Raw genomic sequence first — 20,768 nt, forward strand, 5'->3', positions numbered from 1 at the left:
GAATGCTGTTCATTGACTACAGCTGAGCTTTCAACACCATAATCCCCTTCAAGCTCATTAAGCTCAGGCCTGGGGTCTGAACACCTCCCTCTGCAACTGGATCCTGGACTTCCTGACGGGCAGACCCCAGCTGGTGAGGGAAGGCAACAATGTGTGCTCAGCCCCCTCCTGTACTCATTGAACACCCACGACGACACGAAGTTGGTGGGCCCGATTGCCTACGACGAGACAGACCACAGGGAGGAGGTTAGAGCCCTGGAAGAGTGGTGCCAGGACAACAGCCTCTTCTTCAACGTCAGCAAAACCAAGGAGGTGATTGTGGACTACAGTAAACAGGGGGGCTGCACTGCCTCCACAGCACTGGGGTCATACCAATCTGCAGGGGTTAGAGGATGTTTGAGATTCCTTTCCTTCCATCCTTTTGAGAAGTAATACTCACTGATGTGTGAGGGACTGGACCAAAGAAAACAAGGTGACAACAACTATTGCTTTCACCAAGCCTTTCCTAGAGTAGTGAATGCAGTATCTGGCCCAGGTTTGATGTTAATATACCTTTGGGTGTGTGGTGGATGTGTGTGGTGGTGCCGTCCTCAAAGGCCAGGGGCTCTGGAGAGAGGACAGGAGAACAGCCAGCATCAGGAGCGACATGGTCTCACAGAACACAGACAAGGTTATTCACAAACCCTCCAGCATATTATTGGTTCTGAGGGTGCAGAATGACCTTTCTGCTGTACAGTGACCTGGTGGACACAGGCTGTAGTACCGCCCCAACAAACCTGTGTAATGCTGTATTACATTGTTCATATTCATGTGGCCATTGTCCTAACATCTTGCTCTGTGACAAGGATAGATAACCTAGGTCAGCTGATGTGACATTATTGCACTGATGATGACCTAGGGGTTGTGTGTGGTGGCTTGATACATCAGAGAAGAGAAAAGGTGTTGAGTGACGGGTATTAACAATCTGTGGCTGTCCTGGACCCTCAACCACTGAATATACCATATTCTATAATATTTGAATTATGTGAATGCACCTAGGTTAGGTTCAAGATGAGTCTATGGGGAGACGAACCCGGAGATCCGACGTTAAACTGCATTGGATTCAACGTCGGGTAGAAATGAGCATTTGGACCTCTACAAGCCAGAATGTTGAATAAAACTTCACTGGTAGTCCGTGTGGATAGTCCTTCTGCAGGCAGGCATGTGAAACAACATAACCACAGGAAAGTATCTCTAGCACCTGAAGCACAAGCAGAACCATCTAAACACGAAACAAGCTCAACATGTACGCACATATATGTATCATGCATTCAGAAAGTATTCAGACCCCTTTACTTTTTCCACATTTTGTTACGTTACAGCCTTATTCTAAAATGGATTCAATTGTCCCCCCCCTCATCTACACACAATACCACATAATGACAAAAGCAAAAACAGGTTTAGAAATCTTTGCACATGTATTAAAATGAAAACGAAATATTACATTCACTTAAGTATTCAGGCCCTTTACTCAGTACTATGTTGAAGCACCTTTGGCAGCAATTTCAACCTCAAGTTTGACGTTACAAGCTTGGCACACCTGTATTTGGGAGTTTCTCCCATTCTTCTCAGTAGATCCTCAAGCTCTGTCAGGTTGGATGGGGAGTGGTCGCTGCACAGCTATTTTCAGGTCTTTCCAGAGATGTTCGATCGGGTTCAAGTCCGGGACTTGTCCTGAAGCCACTCCTATATTGTCTTGGCTGTGTGCTTAGGGTCGTTGTCCTGTTGGAAGGTGAACCTTCACCCCAGTCTGAGGTCCTGAGCGCTCTAGAGCAGGTTTTCATAAAAGATCTCTCTGTACTTTGCTCCGTTCATCTTTCGCTCGATCCTGACTAGTCTCCCAGTCACAGCAAAATATCCCCACAGCATGATGCTGCCACCACGCTTCCCTTTAGGGATGGTGCCAGGTTTCCTTCAAACGTGACACTTGGCATTCAAGCCAAAGATTTCAACCTTGGTTTCATCAGATCAGAGAATCTTGTTTCTCATGGTCAGAGTCCTTTAGGTGCCTTTTGGCAAACTTCAACCGGGCTGTCATGGGTCTTTCACTGAGGAGTGGCTTTCGTCTGGCCACTCTATCACAAAAGCCTGATTGGTGTAGTGCTGCAGAGATGGTTGTCCTTATTGAAGGTTCTCCCATCTCCACAGAGGAACTCTGGAGCTCTGTCAAAGTCACCATCGGGTTCTTGGCCAGCTCCCTGGCCAATGCCCTCCCCCAATTTCTCAGTTTGGCCAGGCAGCCAGCTCTAGGAAGAGTGTTGTTGGTTCCAGACTTCTTCCATTTAAGAATGATGGAGGCCACTGTGTTCTTGGGGACCTTCAATGCTTCAGAAATGTTTTAGTACCCTTTCCCAGATCTGTGCCTCGACACAATTCTCTTGACCTCATGGCTTGTTTGTTTTTTGCTGACATGCACTGTCAACTGTGGGACCTTATATAGACAGGTGTGTGCCTTTCCAAATCATGTCCAATCAAATGAATTCACCACAGGTGGACTCCAATCAAGTTGTAGAAACATCTCAAGGATGATCAATGGAAACAAGATGCACCTGAGCTCAATTTTGAGTCTCATAGCAAAGGGTCTGAAGACTATAGAAATAAGGTAGTTCTGTGTTTATTTTTATACATTTGCAAAAAAAAAAATGAAAACCTGTTTTCGCTTTGTCATTATTAGGTATTGTGTGGAGATTGATAAGAAAAACAATAAATGTAATCAATTTTAGAATAAGGCTGTAACGTAACAAAAAGTCAAGAGGTCTACTTTGAATGTACTGTATGATATACTTTATGTATTTATCTTATGCACTATAGGCACTAACAGTGCTTTGAAACGTTTATGTAAATATACTTTCCTGTGGATATATTGTCATTCCTACCTTCAAAGGACCTACCACACAGACAACTGGTAAAGTAAGTTAAAATAGATTTTTATGTCCTGAGAGAAAGCTGTCCTGATACAATCGCTCATTTATGTCCAATGTAGAATTCAATGAAATTCAACGTCAGGTTTCCAGGATATGGGGAGGGCAGACTAATATTTGACTGTTAAGGGACATAGCTATCTGCTCATGTTGACACAAGGGTTTATGGCATAAGCAGTATGCCATCATTGGGTGCATTTCCATCCGGTTGTCACTGTGCCATCATTTCCAGGTTGTCACTGTATCGGTTTAGATGGGTTCTTTTGGTAAATGAGGGATAGGTTTGCGAATGGCTGAATGAATTATTCTGCAGCAGAACTGGTCAGGCCACACAGCTATCTTTCATTTTAGTAAATTATTGGGAATAATATTTTGTTGTACATTATAGTAGGTGTAACAATATGCCATGAAGTCTAAAAGGTAGCTTGTCAAGAAGGGATGTGGACTCGAAATAGTCCATTTAAACTGGTTCACAAACTAGGGGTCGAGTGACAACTAAGTAGCTAGCTAACAAGTAAGTAAGCTAACGTCATCATTACACTGAATGGCAAGTTTACCTAGCTAGCAACTGGCAGGCTATTGATGCTATGGCTAGCTTCAAGAAGCACATTTTCTTCACCGTTGTTGTTACAACTAGTTAAAAATCACATAACACCAATGACATCAGCAATCGTTGAATTGCTAGCCCCCTAACCTTGACTACGTTTGCAAATACAACCAGGCCTCTTCATTACAACACATTTGAGCCTGAATCAGACATTTGTGACGCAACATGGTTACTCCCGTCGGAAACACTGATAATCGATCCCTGACAAAGCGTTTTCTTTATCTTAATATTTTACCTCAAACTCAAAAGAAATCCAGAAATTCACAAGCCCTTCTTTATTTCCCTCCTCCTATTTTCCTATCCCATCTCTCTCTCGGCTTGCCAAGTTGCAACGCAAGCTGGGATGTTCACGGTGCCCACAAACTGTTGGGGCCTACATAAAGCTGTCCCAACATCTTACCACTGCTACACCTGGCTATCAGCGGAGCGTTGTCTGGCAGCGAAACAGTTCGTTCAGCCTCATTTACTGTCTTTATAAAAACATGGCTGACGTGCTTAAACAACCTCTTTGGGATAGGTGTGCCACTAGCGCCCCACCTCGACAACATCCGGTGAAATTGCAGAGCACCAAATTCAAAATATACAATTCGTAATATTAAACATTCATGAAAATACAAGTGTCTTACATAGTTTAAAAGCTTAACGTCTTGTTAATCCAGCCTCTTTATTAGATTTCAAAAAGGCTTTACGGCGAAAGCATACCATGCGATTTTCTGAGGACAGCGCCCCGCATACAAAAGCATTACAAACATTTTCCAAACAGAGATGTCAAAAAAGTCAGAAATAGCTATAAAATAAATAACTCCCCTTTGAAGATCTTCCTCAGTCTGCAATCCCAAGGGTCCCAGCTACATAACAAATGGTCCCTTTGTTCGATAAAGTCCTTCTTTATATCCCCAAAAAAAGTCAGTTTCGTTGGCACGCTTTATTCAGTAATCCACCGATTTCCGTCATTCAAAATGCATACAAATGAATCTCAAAAGTGACCAATAAACCTTTTCCAAACAAGTCAAATAACGCTTATAATCAATTCTCAGGTACCCTAATATGTAAATAAACACGCGCAACAATATTACAGTCAAAATGGGAGCCACCTAGAAAAACTACAAATTATAGTTCATTTTTCAAAAAATAAGCCTGAAACTCTTTCTAAAGACTGTTGACATCTACTGGAAGCCCAAGGAACTGCAATCTGTGAGGTATTCCATTAATATTCCCAAAGACAGCCATTTCAATGAGTGGTGAGCTCAACAACAACAAACAATTCTGGATGGATTCTCCTCGGGTTTTCACCTGCCATATCAGTTCGGTTATACTCACAGACAGATTATTTTAACAGTTTTGGAAACTTTAGAGTGTTTTCTATTCAATACTACCAATTATGCATATCCTAGCTTCTAGACCTGAGTAAAAGGCAGTTTACTTTGGGCACCTCAGTCATCCAAACTTCTGAATACTGCACAAATGTGGTTTCTAATGACAATTGAGATGTACAAACTATTGAATAAGGGGACGACAAGCAGATAAGAGGCAATCCGTAATTTGGTTTAAGACAATGAACGAGCTAGGACAGGCATAATGTTAGTCAATATAACTATTTGTTTAACACTTTTGAAATGTACAGCGACAGAATTCAGAACATGGGCGTTCTTACAGTGTTCTCCCTGTACACCAAGTTAGAACTGTAGGATAAATAAATGGGGCATATAAGCCGACAATTAAAGCTCTTACAATATTCAATGATTACATTTCTCTAAAACAGGTTATAGTCTACAGTAGAACAGTCAAAACAGTAGGTGAAATTATGAGGGGTAAATAGACCAAATTACTGGGGTGAGGCACATGGACTACTAACACCTTACTACACAACATTCACTTAGTATTACTTTCTCAACTACAGTATACATAACTCCCTTGCATGTTACAGCATTTATGAAGCAGCATACAGTACATTTTTGGACTCACATTTTTGTGCTTGGCTCATTTGAACAGGAAGGTGGTGCGGCGGTCCTCCTTATCATTTTAAACTTGGAAAAGAGCCCCTTAATCCCAGATTTGGGACCACACAGCCACGGTCACTGATTCCTTCCAAACCACTTATTGAATTTGCAATTTTCCAACTTGTGTTATGTTTGTCCACCGATGCATTTTATCTATAATTTATCTTCATATGACAATGATTAAAACGGATTTCTCAGTAGATTGTCGACTTGATTCATGATGACTGCTAGCTAAGATTTTTAAAGTATGTCGTTGACATGATCAGTTCAATCAAAGCTACTGTAGATATAACGTGATTTGATATTTTATCTGTGGCGAATGACCTCTGAGCCTTCTTGGATGGGCACTTCTGTGGCAGCAGCTGAAGGGCTAGAACTTTCAATGTATCCTCTTACATTTGTCAGTGACGTAAAGTACCCATGAGTGACAGAAAATTGAGCCAATCACAGCTCAACGCTCCGTATTTTCTGCTGGCTTGCCCAACCACCACAGAAAGCACTGAGCTTGGCTGACACACCTGCATTTAGGAGCTGCCAAAAAATAAACAATGTTTGTACACGGCTTTATTAACTCAATGATATATATCGTTTGATATGTTACACATATTAATGCCAAAATAACATGCAAAACAGTAAAGCCCCCCTCCCCTAAAAAAAACAACAAGTGGGGCTCTGCCCTGAATGATGGGTCGCCACTGGATAGGCTAGGGGTTGATACAGGGGTGGGAAGGACTGGTTCTATATATTTTTTAAGGATCAGCTCAGTGACTTTCAACGTGGCACAATCATTGAATGCCACATTTTCCAACAAGTCAGTTTGTGAAATTTCTGCCCTGCTCGAGCTGCCCCAGTCGACTTTGTGTGCCTGACCTCACAAACGCTGTTGTGGCTGAATGGAAGCAAGTCCCTGCAGAAATGTCCCAACATGTAGTGGAAAGCCTTCCCAGAAGAGTGAAGGCTGTTATAGCAGCAAAAGGTGGGCCAACTCCATATTAATGCCCATGATTTTGTAATGAGATGTTTGACAAGCAGATGTCCACATACTTTTGGTCATGTAGTGCATTTCAAGGACAGGCAACTTCAGTCTTCGGGGGCTGGAGAGGTGTCTCACTTTTTCCCCCAACTGTAGCAAACACAGCATATTAAACAAATTACATTCTAAACTGAAGATCATTAGTTTCAGTTTCAAGTTGTATTAGTCGTATTTACGGGATACGCATGGTATACATCGTCCAACGAAATGCTTACTTGCAGCTAAGTAACGTCACGCCAGGCTAAGCCTACATGAAACACAGCCCTTATTTTCAAGTGTTTCTAAAAACCCTTATGGGAAAAATGAATGGTAGGAAAACTATAGGACCCATTTCCCTGTTTGACCGCTAGGTTTTATGGGAATTATGATTATTTCTTTTTTGATTATTGGAGTCAGGTGTATTAGCTGGGGCTGGGGCAGAAGTATGACACCAATCAGGCACTCAAGGACTGGAGTTGACCATCAATTACATATTTAGATCCATGTGTAAAAATAATCACATTTATTTCTGGAAAATATGTAGCTATATAGGAAAAATCCCTTAATGATTCTAGTATGCATAGAAAAGCAAAGGCTAGCTTTTTCAAACAGAAATTTGCATCCTGTAGCAAACTCCAAAACGTTCTGGGACACTAAAGTCCATGGAGAATAAGAGCACCTCCTCTCAGCTGCCCACTGCACTGAGGCTAGGAAACACTGTCACCACCGATAAATCTACGATAATCAAGATTTTCAATAAGCATTTTCAACAAGCGGCTGGCCATGCTGACCCCCACAGCAACTTACCCAAGCCTCCCCCATTTCTCCTTCACCCAAATACAGATTGCTCATGTTCTGAAAGAGCTACAAAATCTGGACCCCTACAAATCAGCTGGGCTAGACAATCTGGACCCTCTCGTTCTAAAATTATCTGTCGAAATTGTTGCAACCCTTATTACCAACTTGTTCAAATGCTCTTTCGCATCGTCTGAGATTCCTAAAGATTGGAAAGCTGCCATGGTCATACCCCTCTTCAAAGGGGGAGACACTCTAGACCCAAACTGTTACAGACCTATATCCATCCTGCCCTCCCTTTCTAAAGTCTTCGGAAGCCAAGTGAACAGATCACCGACCATTTAGAATCCCACCGTACCTTCTCCGCTATGCGATCTGGTTTCCGAGCTGGTCATGGGTGCACCTCAGCCAGGCTCAAGGTCCTAAACGATATCCTAACCGCCATCGATAAAATACAACTGTGCAGCCTTATTCATCGACCTGGCCAAGGCTTTCGACCCTGTCAATCACCGGATTCTTATAGGCAGACTCCACAGCCTTGGTTTCTCAAATGAATGCCTCACTTGGTTCACCAAATACTTCTCAGATAGAGTTCACTGTTGTCCGGACTTCTGTCAGTCTCTATGGGGGTGCCACAGGGTTAAATTCTGGGGCTATTTTCTCTGTATACATCAATGATGTCACTCTTGCTACTGGTGATTCCCTGATCTACCTCTATGCAGACGACACCATTCTGGCACTTCTTTGGGCACTGTGTTAACAAACCTCCAAACAAGCTTCAATGCCATACAACACTCCTTCTGTGGCCTCCAACTGCTCTTAAGTGCAAGTAAAACTAAATGCATGCTCTTCAACCGATCGCTGCACGCCCGTCTAGCATCACTACTCTGGACGGTTCTGACTTAGAATATGTGGACAACTACAAATACCTAGGTGTCTGGTTAGACTGTAAACTCTCCTTCCAGACTCACATTTCCAATCCAAAATTAAATCTAGAATCAGCTTCCTATTTCGCAACAAAGCCTCCTTCACTCATGCTGCCAAACATACGCTCGTAAAACTGACTATCCTACCGATCCTCGACTTTGGCGATGTCATTTACAAAATAGCCTCAAACACTCTACTCAGCAAATTGGATGTCGTCTATCACAGTGCCATCAGTTTAGTCACCAAAGCCCCATATACCACCCACCACTGCGACCTGTATGCTCTCGTTGGCTGGCCCTCGATTCATATTCGTCGCAAAACCCACTGGCTCCAGGTCATCTATAAGTCTTTGCTAGGTAAATCCCCGCTTTATCTCAGCTCACTGATCACCATAGCAGCACCCACCCGTAGCACGCGCTCCAGCAGGTATATTTCACTGGTCATTCCCAAAGCCAACTCCTCCTTTGGATGCCTTTCCATCCAGTTCTCTGCTGCACCTGTACACAACCCAACTACCTCATCCCCATTTAATTATTTTTTTTTGCTCCTTTGCACCCCAGTATCTCTACTTGCACATTCATTTTCTGCACATCTATCACTCCAGTGTTAATGCTAAATTGTAATTATTTCGCCACTATGGTCTATTTATTGCCTTACTTCCCTAATCTTACTACATTTGCAGACACCGCATATAGATTTTTCTATTGTGTTATTGACTGTGTTTGTTTTATCCCATGCGTAAATCTGTGTTTGTGTCGCACTGCTTTGCTTTATCTTGGCCAGGTCGCAGTTGCAAATGAGAACTTGTTCTCAACTGGCCTACCTGGATAAATAAAAGGTGAAATAAAATGAACATACCTGACAAGCAACCTCACTCACAGTAGACCTGAAACACGTTTTTTTTATTTTTATATTATCATAACATTCAGCGTCTGAGAGATGTCCTGACGCTAGCCCTCTAGCAGAGATGTGACCCCCCCCCCTCCTTAGGAGGGGGCAGTTTTTGCAACAGCTCCCTACATTCCTGGCAGAGGCCCTCTTCTCCCTTGCAGAATTGAGTGTCACAGTAAGACAAAGGGACTCTCCCGCCAAATACTCCTACCTCCCGAATTGGAGAATTAAACATTATTCCTAATTTAGAGAATTTGGAAATGGTCAGTGGAGAAGCCAGCTACGACCCGGTCTATTTGTTTCATGTTTGTGACCTCATGAAATACAACACAGCCACATTACCCTAACTCTGTTTAGACAAGTTCCTCAGTTATGAGGCTTGCATCTGAATGTGGGATAAAAATGTCTAACGAAGTATAAGAACACTTTTGAAAAGATAATGTGATTTCGTCTTCTAAAATTAAAATCTTTGTTTTTGGTAACTTGTGCCCAGTCAGTAGCCACGTCCAAGTGAATAGATATTGGTTGGATATGATGAACCAACCCCTTTTCTACTCTAGAATATAAGCTCCTGTGATGAAAAGTCACCTCAGTTCCAAATACCGTGAGGTCCTCATGTTTAAAAAGGGCTAATTGTAATTTCCAATCTACAGGCCAGAACATGTGAGGGCTTGCTCCACACTTGAAATGGTATGAACTCTGAACTATTGATCACTCAAGAAGTGAGTCCTAGATTACAGCCGAACAGACTGCAGCTGGAAAGGTAGCAAATCTAGTAAGAACATTGACCCAGAAGAATCAACAAAGGACAATGGCGACATCAACTGGGCAAACCAAAGCCTCACACCAGCTCAACTATCGAAGGCAGCTTCACATAAATACAATGCATTACCTTTCTCCGAACGAGCGATCATTAGTGGCATAGGTATTTGTGAGAATAGCTTCCCATGTCCGATAGTGACCCATTCCTTAGTCTTCCTTCTGAACCTCCCCTTTATTATCTCTGAATCTATCGTGTTATAACCAAACTGTTTTTGTTTAGTCCACTAGGGATGGTATTTACTGTATAATGTTATTATGTATTGTATATTATGTAATTGTTTAATTAGTTAGTAAATAAATAAATAATTGTGCAAATGTGGATGGATGATTCATAGTAAAGGCTGGGTTCGTAGAATTTTACAACTTTCAGATGACTGATATTATGTAAATAATAATTAATGACTGATTGACTGCTATTGATATAAAATATCATGTATTTAAAAAAAAATATTTAACCTTTATTTAACTAGGAAAGTCAGTTAAGTACAAATTCTTATTTACAATGATGGCCTAGGAACAGTGGGTTAACAGCCTTCTGGATAAGAGCGTCTGCCAAATGACTTAAATGTAATGTAAATGTTATTCAGGAGCAGAACGACTGATTTTTACCTTGTTAGCTCAGGGATTCGATCTAGCAACCTTTTGGTTACTGGCCCAACACTCTTAACCACTTGGCTACTTGCCACTATTTAAGAATGGATTTGGGAGATAGCCACTCTATATAAACAAACTCTTCTGTGGTGCCCCAGGTTATTAACGAGTGGCTTAATTCAATCACATACTCGATTTGATAATAGCTTGGCATCACATTAAAGAAGCCAGAGACGACACATGAGTACATGAAATCAAACTATTTGATATAATGCTCTCTGATTTTAAGATCCAACATGGAAATTATTGCACATTTTATAACATCATGATTTAAAGGGATATCAAAAATACAATAGTCAAACTAAAGTGTTGATTTCCATGACACCTATTAAGCACACACAACCAAAACAAGTGTCCAATTCTTGACTCACATTGGAATTTGATCATACAAAACTATTGTTCAAAGCCAATAAGAAAAGGTTGAATTGCCACTTTCACCAAAGTAATCACATTTAAAGCCAGTGATATACATTGCCCCGTTTTCAATACAAAGAACCCACAGTGGACTGCTTGAAGGACACCAAATTAAGCAGCCTTGAGCTTGCTAACAGAAAAAGAAAATAAAAACAGGGAGAATATTAGCTACAGATAGTATGCCAGATAATGTGATATAACCTATTATAAAAGGCATGTTATGGAAGGGTCCAGAAACTTTTTTGCTATTTCACTTGTTTTTGAGAAACTTACCCCAGAAAGTTACCCCTTTAGATGTACACACTAAATTGTCTCAGCAACTTAATATTATATTTTGGATAAGTTCCCCAAAAACAAGTGAAATCGCAAAGAAAATGTCTGGACCCTTCTAACATGCCATTTAAATATTTTTAAAAAGATATGGTAAAAAAAAAATAAAAAAAATATTGAACTTCTTCAATAGACTATTTTTGGCACTATCCTCAGAGTTCATACAAAGCAGGGAATTAGACATGTGTACTACTAAAAGAACAGATGTATTCATAGTATGTATTATGCAATATGGCAGTAGTACATGCCAATACATCCAGTCATGAAGAGATGAACAATAACAACCACTTAATAGCTTAGGTTCCAGTACATGGACATCATTTGAACTTGAAACAATAAATAATGATAAAAGAAGTCAGCTCCAACAGGGAAGCTGAAAAACAGATTCATTTAAAATGTTAAAATATAGCTTAACAATAAGGCCATAATGTGACAATGGTTAATTCTGAGAGATTAAAACTCTATAAACACTATGTTGACAATAGAACCGGATCAAATCTCTGAACATCGATAGTCCATGTCGCTATTCACATAATAATAAGGAATTCCCCTCAACCATGCCCACAAATTGGGGAAAACAAAACTTATTTCCCATTGACCCCCAGTGTAAGAGAGACAACTTTGTTATACATTTTTTGGTAAACAGAAATAACAAAACATGGAGAAAATCTGCTGTGTTGCAGGCTATTCTCGGCGTGGGAGATGCGGGGACCTGGTGTCTAAGTAGGCTAAAAGGTAGCTGTGTGTGGAAAACATTTAAATCATAGGTAAGACATTTAACTTGTTTAGTATAGTCCGTTTGTAACGCCACTCACTACTTTTTTGTTTGTTTTGTGTTGTTTGTCTTGGCTAGCTTAATGTTCCGGTCGGTAGCTGGTAGCACTCACTCAGCTGATCGCACCATCATGTAAAGGCGCATGAGGGAAGCCCTAGAATATTTGTTTTTTTTAGTAGTAGTGAGAAGGAAAGCAATGTTGAAACAACAAGAAAATTGCATTTGAAAAATGTTTTGGCTGTGAACCAATGGGGTAACCTAGGTAACTACAGGCTGTTTTCCCCATAAGCGGCAGGGCCGCAACGTTTTATCTAATACTGACTGGGACTATAGCGTTAGTGACAAAACATCAAACACTGTGACATCACTAAAACAAACTCTGGCTTGTTAGTGCTCACGCGGGAGACTGGATGACAGTGGAAAAAGCAGTGACAAAACAAAAACAGTTAGTGAAAAGAACCTTAAGAAATAGCATTTCAGTCTTTCTGAAATTATGGCACAAGCACTCATCATCAACTATATATGAAATACAATATCTGCACTTTCAGTAATCAAATGTAATTCCCTAAACTGACAAATCAATTTCATACATCCTCCTAACCAACTGTCATTGTTACACTAGCAGCGACATGTTGAACTTAGGTGATGAATACGGTCCGGTATAAGAGCGAGTAGAAGAAGGGAGGGCAGCACCACAAAACTGTTCCATTTTTCCTGTTGTGGCGGTGTGATTTGATCACAACTAAAAAACATAACCAAAACAATCTTGAACATTCCAACTGAACAATACAGAGGCAACACCTTCTGATGTTCAAAAAAATTAAATCAGTCACTCTCTCCATTTTTCCTCTGAGGCAAACGGTCCTAATTTGAGAACATTCCAGCCTCTTCCTTATCGAGAAACACACCTCCAAGCCTGAGAGTGGTCGCTCCCTGCTTACAACCATCCAGTTGTCTTAGATCTGCGAAGGGATATCAACAAAGAGGCACAAGTAGGGGCTAGAAAGGAGTTTGTTATTAGGCCAGAGAAGGGTAGGGGAGATGAGAGGTGTTCAGATTTCTTCAGTCTATATTGTGCCTGTGGTGAGTGTGCTTTCCCATACCTAGAGGAGGGCGGGACTAGCCTGCAAGGGACGGTTAAAAGGTCCAATCACACTCGGACTCTACAGGAAGTGATATTCTCAGCCAGTATGCAGATGTCAAGACCGGAATGGAGTTTCAAGAGTTCTGTATGACAGAACCCTTCACTCTCTCCCTCCGTCTTCCTCCCATTCGGTTGTTCCTCACCTCCCTCAGAAAGTGGAGCCGTCACAAACTATGTTTTGGTCTCGGCCGGGGAACAGCTCCATCTGCCAGTAAAGCGGGTCAGCGTACACTGGCAGGGTCAAAGCACAAAGGTCACAATGAGGTCAAACTAAATGCAAATTTGTATAGGTCTAAATCAGGCTTTGGTTACTGCCGAGCACAAAGACACTATTCAAATAATTAACTAATAATGGTTACAGTATACTTACAATATTACACAGTATACTTGCAGTGTGTGAGTGTGTTCCTCTCACCTATATCTCCAGGTCCCAGCCAGAGGTTGAAGGAGCTGCAGTGTTTCTGACAGTGGTGGACCGGGAGCACTCTAACTGTGGGCAGGCCCTCTCCTACCACCAGCCAGCCCAGCACTCGCACCCCCTGAAACACACACACACGCACAATACCACTGTAACAGCACACAGCTGAATCAAGACAAACACCATAACAACAAACATACAGGGCCTTCGGAAAGCATTTAGACCCCTTGACTTTTTCAACATTTTGTTACGTTACAGCCTAATTCTAAAATGTATTTGCTAATAAAAACAAAACCTGAAATATCACATTTTTCATAACTATTCAGACTTTGTTGAAGCAGTTTTGGCAGTCATTACAGAATTGAGTCTTCTTGGGTATGATGCTACAAGCTTGGCACACCTGTATTTGGGGAGTTTCTCCCATTCTTCTCTGCAGATCCTCTCAAGCTCTGTCAGGTTAGATGGGGAACGTTGCTGCACAGCTATTCAGGTTCCTCCAGAGATGTTCGATCGGGTTCAAGTCCGGGCTCTGGCTGGGCCACTCAAGGACATTCAGAGACTTGTCCCGAATCCACTCCTGCGTTGTGTGGGCTGTGTGCATAGGGTCGTTGTCCTGTTGGAAGTTAAACCTTCGCCCCAGTCTGAGGTCCTGAGCGCTCTGGAGCAGGTTTTCATCATGGAGCTCTCTGTACTTTGCTCTGTTCATCTTTGCCTTGATCCTGACAAGTCTCCCAGTCCCTGTTTCTGAAAAACATCACCACAGCATGATTCTGCCACCACCATGCTTCACCATAGGGATGGTGCCATATTTCCGCCAGACGTGATGCTTGGCATTCAGGCCAAATAGTTCAATCTTGGTTTAATCAGACCAGAGAATATTGTTTCTTATGGTGAGAGTCTTTAGATAACTTTTGGCAAACTCCAACTGGGCTGTCATGGGTCTTTTACTGAGGAGTGGCTTCCGTCTGGCCACTCTACAATAAAGGCCTGATTGGTGGAGTGCTGCAGAGATGGTTGTCCTTCTGGAAGGTTCTCCCTTCTCCACAGAGGAACTCTGGAGCTTTGTCAGTGGCCATCTGGTTCTTGATCACCTCCCTGACAAAAGGCCCTTCTCCCCCTGATTCTCCCACCCCCCCACCTTAATTTAACCAGGTAGGCTAGAACAAGTTCTCATTTGCCACTGCGACCTGGCCAAGATAAAGCATAGCAATTCGACACATACAACAACAGAGTTACACATGGAATAAACAAAACATCGTCAATAATACAGTAGAACAAAATAAAACAAAAGGTCCATATACAGTGAATGCAAATGAGGTAAGATAAGGGAGTTAAGGCAATAAATAGGCCATGGTGGCAAAGTAATTACAATATAGCAATTAAACACTGGAATGGTAGATGTGCAGAAGATGAATGTGCAAGTAGAGATACTGCGGTGCAAAGGAGCAAGATAAATAAATAAATACTGTATGGGGATGAGGTAGGTAGATAGATGGGCAGTTTACAGATGGGCTATGTACAGGTGCAGCGATCTGTGAGCTGCTCTGACAGCAGGTGCTTAAAGCTAGTGAGGGCAATATGAGCCTCCAGCTTCAGAGATTTTTGCAGTTCGTTCCAGTCATTGGCGGCAGAGAACTGGAAGGAAAGACGACCAAAGGAGAAATTGGCTTTGGGGGTGACCAGTGAGATATACCTGCTGGAGCGCGTGCTACGAGTGGGTGCTGCTATGGTAACCAGTGAGCTGAGATTAGGTGGGGCTTTACCTAGCAGAGACTTGAAGATAAGCTGTAGCCATTGGGTTTGGTGACGATTATGAGGCGAGGGCCAACCAACGAGTGAACAGGTCGCAATGGTGGGTAGTGTATGGGGCTTTGGGGACAAAACGGGTGGCACTGTGATATACTGCATCCAGTTTGTTGAGCAGAGTGTTGGAGGCTATTTTATAGATGACATCACCGAAGTCAAGGATCGGTAGGATGGTCAGTTTTACGAGGGTATGTTTGGCAGCATGAATGAAGGATGCTTTGTTGCGATATAGGAAGCCAATTCTAGATTTAATTTTGGATTGGAGATGCTTAATGTGAGTCTGGAAGGAGAGTTTACAGTCTAACCAGACACCTAGTTATTTGTAGTTGTCCACGTATTCTAAGTCAGAGCCGTCCTGAGTAGTGAAGTTGGACTGGCGAGCAGGTGTGGGCAGGGATCGGTTGAATAGCATGCATTTAGTTTTACTTGCGTTTAAGAGCAGTTGGAGGCCACGGAAGGAGAGTTGTATGGGCATTGAAGCTCGTCTGAAGGTTAGTTAACACAGTGTCTAAAGAGGGGCCAGAAGTATACAGAATGGTGTCTCATCTGTGTAGAGATGTATCAGAGAATCACCAGCAGCAAGAGCAACATCATTGATGTATACAAGTAAGAGAGTCGACCTGAGGATTGAACCCTGTGGCACCCCCATAGAGACTGCCAGAGGTCCAGACAAAAGGCCCTCCGATTTGACTCTATCAGAGAAGTGGTTGGTAAACCAGGTGAGGCAATCATTTGAGAAACCAAGGCTGTCGAGTCTTCCAATAAGAATGTGGTGATTGACAGAGTCGAAAGCCTTGGCCAGGTCGATGAATACGGCTGCACAGTAATGTCGCTTATCGATGGCGGTTATGATTGCATAGCGGAGAAGGTACGGTGGGATTCGAAATGGTCGGTAATCTGTTAACTAGGCTTTCGAATACCTTAGAAAGACATGGTAGGATAGATATATGTCTATAGCAGTTTGGGTTTAGAGTGTGAAGAGGGGGTTGACTGCAGCAGCTTTCCAATCTTTGGGAATCTCAGACGATACAAAAGAGGTTGAACAGGCTAGTAATAGGGGTTGCAACAATTTCGGCAGATAATTTAAGAAAGAGAGGGTCCAGATTGTCTAGCCCGGCTGATTTGTAGGGGTCCAGATTCTGCAGCTCTTTCAGAACATCAGCTATCTGGATTTGGGTAAAGGGGAAATGGTGGGGGCTTTGGCGGGTTGCTGAGGAGGGTGCCAGGCAGTTGACCGGGGTAGGGGTAGCCAGCTGGAAAGCATGGCCAGCCATAGAGAAATGCTTATTGAAATTCCCAATTATAGTGGATTTATCGGTGGTGAGTGTTTCCTAGCCTCGGTGCAGTGGGCAGCTGGGAGGAGGTGCTCTTATCCTCCATGGACTTTAGTGTCCTAGAACTTTTTTGAGTTAGTACTACAGGATGCAAATTTCTGTTTGAAAAAGCTGGCCTTAGCTTTCCTAACTGCCTGTGTATATTTGTTACTAACTTCCCTGAAAAGTTGCATATCACGGGGGCTATTCGATGCTAATGCAGAATGCCACAGGATGTTTTTGTGTTGGTCAAGGGCAGACAGGTCTGGAGTGAACCAAGGACTAAATCTAGTCCACACTCCGATTACTCAGTTTGGCCTGTCGGCCAGCTCTAGGAGTCTTGGTGGTTCCAAACTTCCCCAGATCTGTGCCTTCAAACAATCCTGTCTCGAAGTCCTACGTACCATTTTTTTGACCTCATGGCTTGATTTTTGCTCTGACATGCACTGTCAACTGTTGGACCTTATATAGACAGGTGTGTGCCTTTCCAAATCATGTCCAATCAATTGCATTTACCACAGGTGGACTCCAAGTTGTAGGAACATCAAGGATGATCAATGGGAACAGGATGCACCTGAGCTCAATTTCGAGCCGCATAGTAAAGGGTGTAGTGTAAATAAGGTAACTGTTTATTTTTATTTTTTTATACATTTGCAAAAAATCTAAAAACCTGTATTCGCTTTGACATTATGGAGTATTGTATGTACATTGCTGAGGATTTTATTTTAATTTTTAATCCATTTTAGTATAACAAAATGCAGAAAAAGTCAAGGGGTCTGAATACTTTCCCGAAGGCACCGTACATGCTTGTCTATTTGGACTTCGTTAGAGGCCAGACTCACTCTCCTCTGAGAGTTGGCACTATGCGTGACCAGGCAACGCTGCAATGTTGTTCCGGCGCTGTCCAGTAGGGGACATAGCTCAGCCTTGGGGAACAGCCACCTTAACACCTTCTCTCTGGCCACAGATGTAAACCTCCTAGAGAAAGAAGGGGAGGACACTGACAAATGCATCCTTATTTTCTTCCTTCCTTGAGACCTGTTTACTAAATCATGCTCATTCATATGCATTTGTGGGTGTGGTTGGGTTTCTCTGTGTGTGCATGTGCATATCTGCACATAAGTGTGTGTGTGTTTGTATCTATATCACATTTTATTTGTCACATGCGCCAAATACAAAAGGCCTTACAGTGAAATGCTTACTCACAAGCCCTTAACCAACAATGCAGTTAAGACAAATACCTACGAAAACAAAAAAATAAAGTAACAAATAATAAAGAGCAGCATATATGCGTTAGTGTGTGCATCTATATGTGTAAGTGTGTGTGTACCAGAGCAAGGTGAAGTTTGCTGGGCCCTGTGGAAAACCCTCGTCATGTGACAGTAAGTTGTCTTTCTCCACTAGTATACTCATGGAGCCCGAGTGCGCTGAGTAGAGCTCCTCTAGCTGCTGCCTCTGCATGCACAGATACTCCCCACCCTGCATAAAGACAGGGGACATACGTCGGGCACAGGGCAGAAAAGACTGCCGATGTCAGCTAAATGAACTAGCACAATATGTATATGCTGTATGCTGTGATGGACCTGTAAACAATTAGCAGACTGGACACTCACTTTCAGGTACATTGTTGTTTTTCCAGTCTAAGTAAGATTTTCAGTCTAACAAAAACATTTCCTTTCAGTGATATTGCTGTTTTCCTGTTGAACTAAAATGTATATTTGAGTAAACTTGTAATGGTGTTAGTGTTTCAAGTTTTATTAGCCATACAGTATGTACGCGACACGCATGGTATACATCCGTCCAACGAAATGCTTACTTGAAATTCTTACTTGCAGTGGTGGTCGTACCTTAAGCAGCACAGGTTGTGGCCCCCTGCGCATGGCTGCAGACTCTCTGAGGGTCTCGGGGACCTCCAGCACAGAGGAGACCTCTGCACAGCCAGAACAGTTGACCAGGCCCTGCCGCAGAGCCCCAACACTCCACCACTCATGGAAACCTACAGGAGACAGACAATCCGGAAGCTGTTATTACACACACTGGCTCGGAAACAAAGATCCATCTATAGTGAACAACTAGTGTCTAACATAGGTCTTTTCCCTCAGTAGCTGTACCTTGCAGGTTGTACTTCTTGGCGATGGGCAGAGCTAGTAGTCTGACGTGGCTGAGGGGGGAGGACCAGTTGTGTCCCCCCGTGTACATCACACCTAGCTGGGGCCGAGTCTGGGGGTAGGTGAAGGCCAGCACCACCACCAACAGAAAGCCTACCGCTACCACAAACTACAGTAAGGAGATGAGAACAAGTGAGAGGATGGTTGATCAATGCAGAGATTGACATTAAGGGTTGTCTAATTACCGGGGCAAGTGACCTGAGTAGACCTGCAAATTGAGCCTGCTCTGAGGTTTCCACCTTGGGCAGGTGAGTTTTGGACTGATAACCAAAATGCAAATAATTCCAGTAGTCTGGTCTTGCTTGGTCCTCCCGTGTGTAGGTGAATAGCCACTTTACATTTTCAGGCTAGTGATCATAATCTTCCGGCAACCAAAAAAATGCTCCTGACTTGCCCAATGGGTGAGTGCCTTTCAAACCTTAATGTCAATCCCTGCAATGTGCTTTTGATATGTTGACTGGCATATGATTAGCTGATGGACATCGAAAGTCCCATTGCTTGATATATGATCTGTGGCCACGTGTGTGTGTGTGTGTGTGTGTGTGCACATCTTACCTTGATAGTGGCTCGAAGGATAGGGAATTGTGGCAGGTCTCTTCGAGGCTCGTTGGTCTCCAGGACTTGTTTGATAAACTTCTCGATCTCCCTCTCTGACATGCCATAGCGATACCCTGACTGGCGGAGAATATCGATGCTCTCCGACAGCTTGTCGTAGATGCAAGGCTCACTCAGCGTGGTGCCCATGACAAACGTGGTCCAAATGAATCTAGTCAACAGTTATTTTAGAAGGGACAGTGCCTCTAGTCTTCGGTTTGTTGCTGTGTAACTCATATTCCCTCGGAGGTTGGTAAAAACAGCACTTCCAAAGCCCCAGACAGAAGTTACACAAACAATCCAGATGATATAGCGGAACTTGGCCTTGGACTGTGGTCAAAAACATACACCTTGTCAATGTCAACACAAGCATTCAGAGGCCCACATGAACTGTAAGCAACAACAACAACAAAATGGTTTGATTGACATCGAGTTGAACTTGGTCGACGCGTTCTGTACATTTGTAGTTTTACCCTAAGGACATATGTCTCTGCCTGCTTAGATGTTGTCCCAACGTTTTCAACCTCTCAATTGTTTGTTGATATTATTGTCATGTGCACATACATTGAACCTTTAAACTAGGCAAGTCAGTTAAGAACACATTCTTATTTACAATGATGGCCTACCCTGGCCAAACCCTAACGCCGCAGGGCAAATTGTGCGCGAACCCTATGGGAATCCCAATCACGGCCGCTAGTGATACAGCCAGGAATCGACCCAGGGTCTGTAGTGACGCTTACTAACACTAAGATACAGTGCCTTAGACCGCTGCGCCACTCGGGAGCCACAGTGAATCCAGAAATGAGTGTCAGTTGCAGCAGTGGGGTGAAGAAATAAAGCTAGCTAAGTGGCTAGGGTCAGATATTTAAGAAAATTAGTCTCTGCTCGGGTTACTAGCTAGCTAACTTAGCTACTAACAGGTGTAGCTATATTTTACAAAATCAAGTAAACATCATTTGTCAAACAGTGACCACAAACTCACCGTAATTCACGGTTAATGTGCAATAACAGATCCACTATGTCTTGCTCATATTTAGCTTCGTATCGACCAACCAACCTTTCCCCACTTTTCTTGGTGCTTGAGAATTTGCGATGTCACTTGACTTCCCTGTTTTACAGATTCAAGTTGAGAGTGTCAACA

The 20,768-nt window shown here is 42.8% G+C and overlaps 1 protein-coding gene across 4 annotated transcripts; it reads right to left on the bottom strand.

Annotated features, from left to right (window-relative positions):
* Positions 1 to 10,446: 10,446 nt before the first annotated feature.
* Positions 10,447 to 20,760, bottom strand: LOC135539722 (bombesin receptor-activated protein C6orf89 homolog). 4 transcript variants are annotated; one of them, XM_064965786.1, is made up of 8 exons: positions 20,610 to 20,760; positions 19,589 to 19,957; positions 18,977 to 19,142; positions 18,695 to 18,861; positions 18,196 to 18,344; positions 17,669 to 17,843; positions 13,744 to 13,867; positions 10,447 to 13,559 (listed from the first exon to the last, which is right to left on the bottom strand). In XM_064965786.1, the coding sequence occupies exons 2-8, from the start codon at positions 19,775 to 19,777 to the stop codon at positions 13,477 to 13,479; spliced, it is 1,053 nt and encodes a 350-aa protein (XP_064821858.1). In that variant the 5' UTR covers positions 19,778 to 19,957; positions 20,610 to 20,760; the 3' UTR covers positions 10,447 to 13,476. The 4 variants fall into 4 exon arrangements, with proteins under 4 accessions (XP_064821858.1, XP_064821861.1, XP_064821859.1 ...); XM_064965789.1 differs by having other exon boundaries at positions 17,708 to 17,843; positions 18,713 to 18,861; positions 20,610 to 20,759; XM_064965787.1 differs by having other exon boundaries at positions 18,713 to 18,861; positions 20,610 to 20,759.
* Positions 20,761 to 20,768: the final 8 nt, after the last annotated feature.

The sequence above is a fragment of the Oncorhynchus masou genome, chromosome 5 (genome assembly GCF_036934945.1).
Source record: "Oncorhynchus masou masou isolate Uvic2021 chromosome 5, UVic_Omas_1.1, whole genome shotgun sequence".
In the NCBI taxonomy this organism is placed as follows: Eukaryota; Metazoa; Chordata; class Actinopteri; order Salmoniformes; family Salmonidae; genus Oncorhynchus; species Oncorhynchus masou.

Excerpts from the sequence above, each read along its gene's own strand:
- LOC135539722 (XM_064965786.1), bottom strand. The coding sequence starts at position 19,777 with ATGGGCACCACGCTGAGTGAGCCTTGCATCTACGACAAGCTGTCGGAG. Across the intron at positions 18,345-18,694 it reads AGGTACGACCACCACTGCAA|GGTGGGGAGTATCTGTGCAT; the intron begins GTAAGAATTTCA and ends GTCTTTATGCAG. Across the intron at positions 13,560-13,743 it reads GCTGGGACCTGGAGATATAG|TGTACGCTGACCCGCTTTAC; the intron begins GTGAGAGGAACA and ends TGACCCTGCCAG.